Genomic DNA, 13710 nt, shown 5'->3' on the forward strand with positions numbered 1-13710 from the left:
TTTGGAAAACTGCATGGCTTATAAACTGGAAGAAGTGATGACACAGCTCCTGTTGCTGTGTTCACTGTTTGCATACAGCAACATGTAACCTTTCCAGCAATAAGTAACAGTGGAATTCCATGGAAGTCTTCTTGACAGCCTGAGGAATGAATGAATGCTTTTGCTACAAATAAATATTTAAACAGTTTTATTTCTACAGGAAGTGTTTTTGCTAAATTCTCAATGTGCATGTGCGCGCGCACGCACACACACACACACACACACACACACACACACACACACACACACACACACACACTGTACCATTTATAAATAGATAAATCCAACTAAAATTCAGCCTTTAAGCTTCTAGTGCCTAAAAGTGAAACTAAAATGGACAGTCTGTATATTGTGTCACCCCACACCTGGTGTGCTACAAGGATACTTGCTTCAAGCTTCTTCCTAAGGCCAGTTATGACTCTAGGATCCTGATATCCATTTGTAAATCTTTCAATGGTAATATGGCAGCAAGCCTTTCAGCAGGTGTAAATTTTAATCTCCATTGATAACATTACTGAGATCAGCTTTTTCTAACCAACCAAAGATACTTAGACTAGAAACAGTACAATTAGAATGCTTTCCTGGTAGCTGTCTCCCTTTCCTCTCCTGTCCTGTCCCTTCCCACTATGATAAGTGAAATACTCCTTTATTCCACTCCACTCCTGCCTATTCATGCAGGCTAGAGTCCTGTTTGTAGCTTTCTCATAGCTTTTTCCTCAGTAAATAGATTAGTGTTCAGGACAACACCGCATTAGGCTGACTTTGTTGACAGAAGAATCATAATGGGGAGAACTTCTGCAGGCAAAACATATTGGTACTAATCTTCTCTAAGAGGAGAAGAGAATCACACAAGAAATTTAAATAATGTCCTTAATAACCTTGCTGCCACAAATGTTAGGCAAAGCAGTCCTGTGGTGTAACCTACTTCTCAGCCCAGTGTAAATACAAACTCCTTCAGTCTGGTGTACAAGGCCACATCAGTTAGCATTTGACCAAATGCTTTAAAGATTATGTACGTATGTTACTATTTCATGTTGATTTGCACTGAGCTGCCTGAAGGTTTCACTCTTGCTCCCAGGCAGATTGGGATCTACCCCTTCTCTTGTACCATTTTTTCCCCTGTATGAGGATGATCAGAATAAATGCTCTTAGATACAGAGATAATTAAGAAGCATAAGGTCTTAGCTCCCATGTCAAAATAATGTACAGTGAAAGAACCCCTGGGTCTAAAGACACTACCCTGGAGATGCTGCTCTGCCAGGCCTCTCCAAAGCATATAGGTCTCTGATTTCTGGTGCCTTTTTGGTAAGAATGAGCTTAAAACCATTAAGGTCCTAGAGAAGGGCAGTTGGTATGATGAAAAGTAAAAGGGAAGTAAGAGATTCCAGAGAAGAAATTAAAGACTTCAAATCTGGCTGCCCAAAATTAGGTTCTGAATCCATGTTTAGGCTCCCAAATAATTATCTGATTTTCAGAGGGCCCTGTGATATAGAATTGCATCATTCTGTGCATTACAGGGATCTTTGTATCTTGAAGCATCCATACTATTAGCCTCTGTTGGAGACATGATACTGAACTAGAAAGATTACTGCTCTGTTCTGCTTTGACAGCTAATGTAGGGTAGCAGTTTTGTGGGACTAAGATGGCATTGTTCCAGAGCACTGTTGAAAATACCTAACTCCAAAGGGGAAATGAACATTTAAAAAAAATCAGCTAGGGAAGCTTGTTGGTGAATGTGTTTGTGAGATTGATTTAAAGTGTCTTCCCTAGTTTTATTTTCTTAGCCATGAGATTGGGATCATGTAGAAACATTCCAGTCTCATTATTTCACCTTCCAGATGCCATCATTTGTGTGAACTGGACTTACATTCTGGTCATTCTTAACAATAGTCTGACCTGTTGCTGACTCTCTTGTCATCTAGGGAGAAGCAGAGTTTGCCCGCATCATGAGCATTGTAGATCCTAACCGCTTGGGAGTAGTGACATTCCAGGCCTTCATTGACTTCATGTCCCGGGAAACAGCAGATACTGATACTGCCGACCAGGTCATGGCTTCCTTCAAGATCCTGGCTGGAGACAAGGTAAGTTTAGACTTTTTTGAAGGGAAACAAATGCTACTTTTACATAAAGAAGAAAACTGTGACTCAGGAGTGGCTGAACTGATGTGAAGAGACAGGAAGTATAATTCTTCAGAGATGAACAATGAAACACTGCAGTCATGTGTAAATCTCTGCTTCCTGACCAGCTCAGAGGCCAAACAATAGCTCTTACCTTCATGTACCCTGCAGAGATCCTGATTTAGCAAAGCACGTTAACACATGCTTAAGTCCCACCGACCTCTACTGAAGTCAGTGGAACTAAGAATATGCTTTAAGTATATAACTGCAATAATACAGAACAGGGTCGGCAACCTGTGGCACGCATCCCAAAGGCGGCATGCGAGCTGATTTTTAATGGCATTCTGCTGTCAGCCGGGGTCCTGGCCGCCTGCCCTGCTCAGCCCGCTGCCTGCCTGGATGAACGGAACTCCAGGCCAGCAGCAGGCTGAGCCACTCAGCCCACTGCCAATCTGGGGTTCTGTCTGCCACACCCATGGCCGGTCTGGGGTTCTGTCCACCGGCCCCTTCCAGCCGGTGTCCCAGCCGCCGGCCCTGCTCAGCTCGCTGCCAGTCTGGGGTTCTGTCCGCTGGCGCCTGTAAATATAAAATGTATTACTGGCACTGAAACCTTAAATTACAGTAAATAAATGAAGACCTGGCACACCACTTCTCAAAGGTTGCTGATTCCTGATATAGAAAATGTCTAACACACAAAGTTAATATTAAACAAGAAACCAATGTAGCTAATATTTCAACACAAAAGTGTCTCTTGGAGGCAAAAATGTTTATTACCTTGAAGTAAAAACGCATTTCTATAAAAGTTTAAAGTCATGACAGGAAAGGAACCAATATCAATTACTGATGTCAGCTGATGTTTCTTATACACACAATAACTGCAAATTAGCAGAGCAATTACCTTATCTTAACTTAAACGGTTTGGAGCCATGATACTAAAGTAACTAATCAAAAGTTATGGTTTTAGTTGGTTATTTTAGAGTGCATGATTAAATTCAACAAACACTGATCAATTGTGTTTTTGATTAATCTTGAAAAAGATGAATTACTGGAAATTTACAAGTTCAAGTACTTTTTCCACATGTGACAATTTACAATGACATGTAAGTGTATGTCTTACATAATCAATATCAGATTTTCATTGATTTGAGGATAACCTCTATCAGTTAACAGATTATTTTCAAATACCAACCTTTTAACCATATTATTACAAATACTATTTGATAGACTGGAAAATTCCCAGGACCAGGCTAGATTATAACTTCTCTAGATTTGTATCAGAGGGGTAGCCGTGTTAGTCTGGATCTGTAAAAGCAGAAAAGAATCCTGTGGCATCTGACAGACTAACAGACGTTTTGGAGATGCATCCAACGAAGTGGGTATTCACCCATGAAAGCTCATGCTCCAAAATGTCTATAAGGTCCCACAGGACTCTTTGCTGCTTCTCTAGGTTTGGTTAATCTGTGGAATGAATGTACCAACAAATCATAATTTTTATTTTTCTTGCATAAAATTACTGGCAATTCCTTAAAGTAGCTAATGAAATAAATTTAATCTTAATATATGCCAATATTTTCTAATACTTTTGGTGATCTGTTTTGAAATATGACAATATGTAGCAAAAATATTGGAATAGCATGTTAACTGAAATCTCAGATTTTAATGAATTATCCTAATTTGAGTACTTTTTTCATGTTTCACTAATGATTTTACTATAATCTCTACGTATAAACCTCATGTTTCATTCATCTTTTATTACACATTCTCTCTGATCAGAGTATATCTCCTGTCTCAACAGCTGTGTAGTAAATTCCTAATTCAACAGGATGAAAATTACGATGTAAATAATGTTATCAGTAGTTTTGTGATAAAGTATGAAATTTAAACTTGATTACTGTGTACTTCCAAAAAAGGATAATTATCCATTTTAATTGGTTTTAAATGTTGTACGAAAATACTTTTTGTTTCACATTGCACTAAGAAGGTAGTCCTCCCTCAAACTCCATTCATGAACATAAAAGCAGAGCACTTAATGATCGAATTGGGAAGTCAAAAGACAGAAAACCTCTGACCCCTAAATGTCTTTTAGATGCTTCTAAATAAAATTGTCCATGAGTCAGTTAGCTACAGAGAACTTGTTGCTTAGCTCATGTTCAGCAAACTGCTACCTTATATCCAGAATTTGAATTGGTGATGGCTTCAGTGTGTTTACATTTCCAATAGCCAAACCTAGCTGGAGGTTTACTTCCTTCTGAAAGATGTCTCTAGGAAAGGTGGGATGTAGGAAAAGCAAGGAGAGTGGAAGGAGAAAACTATGGGAAAAAAACAAAAATTCTTTGGGAGACGATGTTGTCTGCTGCCTGTGCTGATATAATTTACAGCACTGGTAGGAACTAATTCGTTGTCTTGTGGATGCCATCCCTTCTCGGGAGAATGAGTCATTGACAGGGTTGTCCTTAGGCATAGGCAACATAGGCAGCTGCATAGGGCACCTGAAAATGTGGGGCACCACTGGGTCTTAGTGTCCACCTCTTGTTTTCCTATTCCTGTTCTGACCCTTCCTGCAGGCTCCCACAGATGGCTGCTCTAGCCTGGTGAGTCTTCCTTGGGAGGGAATCTAGTAGTTAAAAGTGAAAAAACCTCCAGCCTGCCAGACCTATTAGCACAACATTGAAACTGTTAAAGAGACATTCAAGGGGTAATAAAGCCATTTAACAGGCATTTGCCAACCCCAAGGTATATACTGACAGGTTTCAGAGTGGTAATCCTGTTAGTCTGTATCAGCAAAAACAAGGACAAGTCCTTGTGTCACCTCAAAAACTAACAAATTATTTGGGCATAAGCTTTTGTGGACTAGAACCCATTTCATCAGATGTCCACGAAAGCTTATGCCCAAATAAATTTTTATACTGTCAGTTTCTGACTTTACTGACAAAAACAGTTGTGCATTAATGTAATATTTACACAGAACATGTCAGTCTACAGGACCTTAGTTTAAAATTTGCTTTAAAAATATTTCATTAGTGAGCTGGTGAAGATTATAAAATCACATTTCTAAAAAATGCTTGCATAGAGTTTTAGATGCACAATCATCTTTAGCCTTAAATGTGTGGATCTTCAGGCATAGTTTTTTAAATAAATCCTTCAAAAGACCTCCCTTATCTAAAATACACATTTTAATTACTATAGTTAAAAAAAAAAAAAGTGCTTCCAAGTCTTCCTGTCCTTTCTGTCCATCCCTTCACCACCTCTCCCCCCACTCCCCACTGAAGAGAGCCCTTAAAGGGACAACAGAGCTGGACAAAGAGTTCCCTTTCTTTACTTCTGACTATCCGACAAACTAGTTTTAAAAGAACCCTCCAGCAAAATCAGTACCTTAGTAAGACAAAATCCTTGTTATTCCTAAAATCTTTGGAAACATTTTTTTTTAAAGTTGGTGAAATTTCATAACCATGTCTCTTGTTATGGAGATCACACAAAGTAAATTACTGTTCCCTTTTTCTAAAAGCAATGAACATTGTTATGAACACACTAAACCTCTCTGATTAATTTAAAAGAATGTCTTTGTTTCAGTGAGTTAAATATGTAGTAATCTGGAATGCTGGCTTAAGATTTGAGTACATTTAAAATATAAATTCAACTTAGAAATACTGATGAAGAAAATGTAAAACAGAGAAGAGCTGCATCATGTATTCCATTATATGTAATGTTGTATTCAGCAGGACAGCTGACTCACCCTTACTATGAAGTTTTTGCAAATAAATCTCTGACAAACTTCAGGGCATATCAAAAAACCTGTGACTGACATTTTTTATTCCCAAATTTTAGTGCTTTTAAATAGGTACTTTCTTCGTGTCCATTCTGCATGAGGGAGAGTGCATGGAAGTCTCTGCGGGGAACTGTGACTCTCCGCCACCATGAGGCAGGCTGGGGATCTCATTATCCTTTGCTGTCAAGTCCCTCCTCCCCCTCCCCCACCAGGCTGTGAGCTTGGGCTGCCATCCGGCATAGGGGCACCAGTTTAATAATACTGCGTAGGGCCCCATAAATCCTAAGGACGGCCCTGGTCATTGAGGCCACATTTTGAAGCCTTAAAATCAACTTATAAGGCACAATAGGGCATCCATCTTTTTAGTGCTTTTTAATGAGGGACTGGAGGTAATGAACAATTTCTGCTGCTTCCCATTTACCTTAAATAAGAACCACACCATCAGCAAGACAGCAGGCAGCCTGACACTGACAACCTCCCTGCTCTCCCGCACAAACACTCCGGGTCTTCCAGGGCTATTCTACCAGTCTAATCTCTCTCTCTCGCTGGTCCTGGGCCAAATTCCAACTAGGGTATTGCATTCTTCCTTCCTGCATACCCAATGTGCCTTCAGTGGGATACAGTTTTCTTAATTTACCATCTTAAACTATAGCACAGTTGCCCCAGTGCACCCCTGAGCAGCAGGGCGTGATTTGTAGAGTACTTTCTAAGTAGCACCATGTGCTGGAAAAAATAATTTGCTTTGTCTCTTGTCCTTTTTGCAGAACTACATCACTGTGGATGAATTACGACGGGAACTGCCTCCTGATCAAGCTGAATATTGCATTGCTAGGATGGCACCATACAGTGGGCCTGATGCTGTACCTGGTGCCCTGGACTATATGTCCTTCTCCACAGCGCTCTATGGCGAAAGTGACCTTTAACCTCTTCCTTTCTCCCCACAACATACTCCCCACCCCCTTTCCCGTCCAGGCGCACTCTTCTTTCTGTATGCAAAGCAGCCTCTGCTCCGCCTCCTTTTATTTTGTGTCTCCATTTTTGCTTCAGATAACAGATCATGTTTATGAGGGGGGACATTGAAATGACTGTCTACCTTGCCCTTGAAATGACAGTTTACAAAATTATTTTCTGCAAAAAAAAAAGTTACATTTAAAAATAAAGACATATTTTATTATAGAAAAACAGGTATTTTTCTCCATCAAATTAAAACATAAAGAGAAAATTTTAAAATATTGCACCAAATGTTTTGTGTTGTGACATAGGAAATCGAGCACAGTGTTACATTCCATTCTTCTTTACAAAAATTAAAAAGAAAAAAAAAGAGCAAGCCACCTGTACTGTTAACTTTTCCATTTGCGTATGTCTCTTTATCATGTTTATCTTGGGGGGGGGGGTCAGACACGCAAGTGCATGTGTTTGCTGGTTCACTCATTTCATGAAAATATTTTATGATAAACTTTTGAAATTGCTGTGTTTTCTAGGGAAAAATAATGTACACAGCTCATGTTTTCATATTTAATTAAAAATTTTCAATATGCCTCCTATGTTTATCAGTGCACAACTTTTTTTTGTTGTTGCTGAGAGTTGTCTGGTTTCAGAATATGAAGCTTGAGAGTTGGTAACTTTGATATATTGCTTGTCACAAACCATATTAAAAATTTCTTGTGATAACAAATCTAGACTTCCTTCATTTGTCTAGTAGATTTGTTTAATTCCATTTAATCAACACTCTGGACACAAGTAGATTCTTTAAAAATCAATTTGATAGCCTTTTTTTAAAATCTTCATAATATCTGAGGTTAAATGTTTACCTCCATTTCCTTAGAAGCTTTTCCTTTGTGTTGAATGATGTTGAAATTTACATAGCTGGTAGATACTTATAAACAGCTTCAGATGAGAAGGCTTATCGCTGCAAAATAGCATCTTGAACCATTCCTGTGAATAGTGCTTGGTTTTTGTTTTGTTTTGTTTAATTGCTACAAGACCAGCTCAGAATGAGTGTCTGGAGTTAAATAAACCCAAAGTTTTAAATGGTCTGATTAACATTCTTCCCTCTGTCAAAACTTAACATTAAGTATCTTAGTATTTGTGATGTTATCACTTCAGTCACCATAGTGTCTTTCATGTTTCTAACACATATAAACAAACAAACCAACTGCCCTCTGATAAAACTCTGTACAGGCCTTCTTTATATATCATAAGAAAACAAAAAAGAGCATTTAACCTTTTCCTATTCCTCCTCACTTTGCAGGTAACCTTTAACCTTCCCTAGTCTTCATCCCTTCTGCAACCTTTTTGGAAACTAAGGAAATTTCTTCACGTCTCTTTCAGCATGATCAGATGTCAGGGACTCTAGCACTTACAGCCAGTTTGTTCTTGGACTAAAGATTGCAAGAGTGCAACATTAATTCACAAGGTCACAAGGAACACCTGCTACTTTCAGTGCTGTTGGCCAGCAGAGCCAGTTCTGATTTCCTGGGGTTAGGCTGGTTTCTGAGCAAGAATAGACATTTATTTTTAATCTTTCAACTGAATACAACTTTATTTCTTATTCTTAATCTAGTTTGTAACCTGTAGAAGAAATCACTGGGTTGTCATGTAATCCCAACCGGACAAAACCTGCCTACAATATCTGGGAGAGGGGAGAACAAATTCTGCTGACATGCTTAAAAAATTCTTAAACTACCTTCCTCTTGCCTACCAGTGGTGGTAATTTGTCTTCAAAGGGTGCAGCTGAACACAGTTTAGTTACAAGACGACACTGTACTCAGCACAGTTCATCTTGAGCAGCTGAGGGGAACAGAGAGGTTATATGACTTACCCCAGGTTGCACAGCAAGTCAGTGTCAGAGCTGGATTAGAACCAAGGTCTCCTAATTCCAGGCCAGCACTTTAAACAATTAGACCATACTTCTCCCTACTTAAAACATTGGAAGACCCTATATAATACACCAGTAAATTTTTCAGACTTGAAGCTGGATCATCATCATCTTCCCTGGCAAGCTCATCTACATGACTTGCAATTCACTGCATGTAACTACTATGCTTTGTGAGAAAAGGAAATCTTCTTTTAAAGGATATGCCGTGCAGTTCCTACTAACTTGATTTTTGCTTCATATTAAAGAACTGCTAGAAAAAGAAAGCAGACATGCTCTGGGGACTCTTGACTCCTGGATGTAGGGAAAAAAGGAGCTCTTATTCCACTGCGAATTTTACGGAAAGAGATTTTAACTTTTCATGGCTATTCAGTCTTATGTACATTGTATGATTGAGTTGGCTATATGTCCCAAAGCAGACTAGTTTACTGTACCTAAAATGGAGCCCGAAAGCTCTTTGGATTTAGAATGACCCCTTTGGGGGAAATTGCTAATAGTACTTTGCAATATCCACTCTTACTCTGGTCTCAATGTACTTCACAAATGTCTTACAGTAGTGCCTACAGAGCATGATTCCATTGTGCCGCTAAACACTCTACACTGCTTCACAAGCCTGTGAAGCAGGAAAGTAGTAATATCCCTGTTTTAGGTAGAGAGAGGTTAGGTGATTTTTTCCCCAAGATCACCCAGCAAACCAGTAGCAGTGTTGGAGTAGTAGCTGTTATACATGAGTCCTGACTCGGTTGTGTGCACTAATCACCATACAACACTGCATCCTCTGGGTTAAGATGTTAACAACATTCTCATGGATGCTCTGGTTCTGTGTAGTTAAAAACAGCCTCATATTGGCAACAATGATAGGTGTCAAGTATCAGAGGGGTAGCCGTGTTAGTCTTGATCTCTAAAAAGCAATAGAGAGTCTTGTGGCACCTTATAGACTCACAGATGTGGTTTGAATTTAAAATCTTAGCTGCATCTTCTGTATCTTGGGCTCCCCTTTCAGCTTCGGTGGATGGCCTTGGGTAGTCTGCCCAGAGCTTACATGTCTGGTTCCCTGTTCTTCGAAACGGCATCTGGCAATATGTCCCTGTTTCAGATTGTGTGCTAGGGGCAAAGCAGTTTGGCCCTGATCCATAAAGATACTTTGGTGCCAAAGTCCCAGTTTTAGGCACCACTGTGATACACAGACCTCCTGTAGGTGCCTAAACTCACTTGGTGCCTAAGTTCTCAGGGTCAAAGTTCCCTCTGTAGCTAAATTTCTGCCTCTAGGCATGTCTGGATGCTTCTCTCACACCTAAGCCCTAGAGTGATCCATTATCTAGGAAAGAGGCATTTGTCTGCCTAACTCAAATGGGGCGGCCCAATTTCCTATGTGTGCACAGGCTGCCTACCAGATCAGGTCCCATTCACAGTCTGAGTGCTACCTACCTTACAACTTTTAGCCCACTTATTAGAGTACTTGCCAGGAATATGGGAGACCCGGGCTTATTTCCCTGCCCCCTCTACCTGAGAGGAGACAGGATTTGAACAGGGGTCTCCTGCCTCTTAAGCCAGTACTCCAAACACAGACCTATGACACATCCTTATGTGGGGCTTATCACTCTCCTAATGAAGATGTTCCATTGTGTATAAATACTTAGTCACTGGAGCACAGGCACTGGATCCTGAGTCTCCCATTTCCCAGGTGCATGCTCTAATCACTGAGCTATAGAGTCGTTTTCTCTCTCTCTCTCTCTCTGACCCAATGATTCTCTAAGGGCTTGTCTATATGACTTGCTGGATTGGTGGGCAGCGATCAAGCCAGCAGGGATCAATTTATCGTGTCTAGTCTAGACACAATAAATTGACCACCGAGCGCTCTCCCGTCAACTCCGGTACTCCACCAGAGTGAAAAGCGGAAGTGGAGTTGACAGGGGGAGCATTAGCTGTCAACTCACCGCAGTGAAGACACCACAGTGAGTAGATCTAAGTACATCGACTTCAGCTACATTATTCACGTAGCTGAAGTTGCATAACTTAGATCAATCTGCCCTCCCCCCCAGTGTAGATCCAATAAAAGATATCACCTTCCCTACCTTGTGTCTCATCCTGGGGCCAACCCAGCTACAACAACTCTGCAAACGGGTGTAGATCGTAACTGTTTTCTAGCTGCCAGAACTTAAAAGGAAGATTTCCAACAGCTTCTCAAATAGATCTTTTTTATAATTGGCACACTACTTCAATGGTGCTAGCAGTGTCCTTGGAAGTGAATGACTTTTCCAGGTATTGTGCAATGATAGGAACTCTGTTAGTTACAGGTTTTTGCGTCTTGCTTAAATAGTTCCAATTTCATAAGCTTTGCTTTCAAACATAGTGTCCACTGTCATTTCTCATCTTCAAAATTTCAGTTTGTGGAAATGTTCAGTGAAGTCGGCAACATTCAAGTCATTAATCCAAAGGTGGTGCATGTGCCTATTGCTGGCCATCACTAGTGGAGCAGATTTACATCAGAAATGCTGAGTCATAGTACTGAGGTTACTTAAAATGCCATTGTGATTCCTCCTCAACTGCGGGGTTTGTTTTTGTTTTTGTTTGGTTACTTGCTTTTTCTTTATTTCAGTCAAAGGCTTTGGTTCATGTGGGCTATGGTATGTTGGGAAATGGAGAGAAGGTTGCGTTTATTATTAAGGGCTTTTCCACACTGGCAAGTTTTGTCAATGAAACTAGTATCAACAAGGAAAAATCAACAAAAGCAAAGTGGCCAAAGCATGGCTACATTTGCTTCCTCTGTCAACAGATCGTGTCCACATTCGGGGCACCTTTGTTGACAGCGAGAGCAATGCACTGTGGGTATGTATCCCACAGTGCCTGGCAACACCATCCGTCGCTAGGTGTTGTGGGAATGCGGAAACGGAGCGCAGCACATCCTGGGATGGCAGCACAGTTACTCGCCGAGTTACTCGCAAAGTTAACAGGATGAATTGCAGGCAATCAAGTGCGATATGGACAGCAGCAACTTATCAGTGCTTTGTGCATTCACAGAGCAGCTGCATACAGTAGACTGTCGCTTTTGGGTTAGGGAAACAAGCACCAATTAGTGGGATCGCATTGTCATGCAGGTGTGGGATGACTACCAGTGAGCACAGAACTTGAGGATGTGTAAAGCAACCTTCAGGAGCTATGTGCTGAGCTGTCCTCTGACCTGCAGCACAAGGACACCAGATTGAGAGCTGCCCTTTCGGTAGAGAAGCATTTTGCAATTGGTGTGTGGAAGCTAGTGAATCCAGACTGATACTGGTCAGTTGCACATCAATTTGAAGTAGGAAAGTCCACTGTTAGGGCTGTATTACTCCAAGCATGCAGGGCAATAAGTCGCATCCTGCTGCGGAGTACCATGACTCGGAAATATGCATGAAATAATGGATGCCTTTGCAGAGATGGGTTTCCCTAACTCTGGCGGGCGATTGATGGCGCACACATTCTAATTTTAGCACCAAACCACCTTGCCTCTGAATACCTGAGTAGGAAGGGATACTTCTCCATGATGTTGCAGGTGCTTGTGGATCACCGGGGGCATTTCATGGACATCAATGCAGGCTGGTCTGGAAAGGTATATGATGCATGCATCTTCAGGAACAGTGGCCTGTACAGAAAGCTGGAGGTGGGGACTTTCTTTCCAGACCACAAGGTCAAGTGGGGGTTGTAGAAATGCCCATAGTAATCCTGGGAGATCCGGCTCACCTCTTACAGCCCTGGCTCATGAAATCTTACACAGGGCACCTGGACAGCAGCAAGGAGTGTTTTAACAACAGACTGAGCACGTGCCGCATGGTAATTGAATCTGCCTTTGGCTGTTTGAAAGCTTGCTGGAGGTGTCTCAATGACAGGCTCAACCTTACCAAGGATAATATTCCCATGGTCATAGCCACGTGCTGCACTTCGCATAATCTGTGTGAATCTAAGCGTGAAATGTTTACTCAGGTGTGGAGCACTGAAGCAGAGCATTTGGCTGCACTAGGCATTTTTTTTCCCAAAAAAAGTCACATTGCAGTGTGTATGCTATCAAGAGTTTTGTCACCAAAAAGCAGTTTTTGGTAACAAAACTTGCAGTGTAGACAAGCCCTGAATCAGGGGTTCTCAAACTGAGGGTCAGGACCCCTCAGGGGCTTGTGAGGTTATTAAATGGGGGGTCGTGAGCTGTCAACCTCCATCCCAAACCCTGCTTTGCCTCCAGCCCTATAATGGTGTTAAATATATTAAAAAGTGTTTTTATAAGGAGGGGGGTCACACTCAGAGGCTTGCTGTGTGAAAGGGGTCACCAGTACAAAAGTTTGAGACTTCCTGCCCTAAATGAATAGAGCAGGAGACAGTAGATGCAATGACTGCTTGCACGTTAGAGGGAGCATGGAGAAAGGCTAGAAAGAAGGCAACTTAGAGTGCTACCTCTAATGATCTTAGTTTAGAAAAGTGTTTATTCCTCTGTATTGTACCCATCCAATTTAATTTTACTGGCTGCTTGGATATTTCAGTCAAATTACCATACTGGAAGTCCTGAAGAAAGGAGACTATTTGTAATTGCTGGGAAAGAACCAATGTGAACTAAAATGACTTCTTTAGAAGTCAGAATGCAGGTGTGATTGTTTCAAACAGTAGCAAAAAAAATCACTCATGTTGTAGACAGTGGAGTGGGACAGCTTTTTGTTGTGGTAGCCAAATATTAAAGCTCAATCCTGTTGAATTAATTGAACTGTCTAAGGGACTCTTGGCTTTCAAAAGAGCTACTGTGATATAAGCCTTAAAATCCATTTCATTATCTCTAAACTATTAGAAGAATTTGCCATAATAAACCTAAATTAACAGACTTATGCTGCATGGCTAGTTAGCTAGCTTGGATTTTCCCTTTCATGCACAAAGGCAGCTAGCTCTGAACTACA

General features: G+C 40.9%; 1 protein-coding gene across 4 annotated transcripts in view; it reads left to right on the forward strand.

The window, feature by feature from the left end:
- Positions 1-7587, forward strand: part of ACTN1 (actinin alpha 1) — a 136797-nt gene extending 129210 nt beyond the window's left edge. For all 4 annotated transcript variants that reach the window (XM_030559717.1, XM_030559716.1, XM_030559715.1 and 1 more), the window contains 2 exons: positions 1962-2120; positions 6687-7587. In XM_030559717.1, the coding sequence (XP_030415577.1) occupies positions 1962-2120; positions 6687-6845 (318 nt within the window). In that variant the 3' untranslated portion in view covers positions 6846-7587. The remainder of the gene's footprint in view (positions 1-1961; positions 2121-6686) is intronic.
- Positions 7588-13710: the final 6123 nt, after the last annotated feature.

This window comes from Gopherus evgoodei, chromosome 4, assembly GCF_007399415.2.
Source record: "Gopherus evgoodei ecotype Sinaloan lineage chromosome 4, rGopEvg1_v1.p, whole genome shotgun sequence".
NCBI classification, from domain to species: Eukaryota; Metazoa; Chordata; order Testudines; family Testudinidae; genus Gopherus; species Gopherus evgoodei.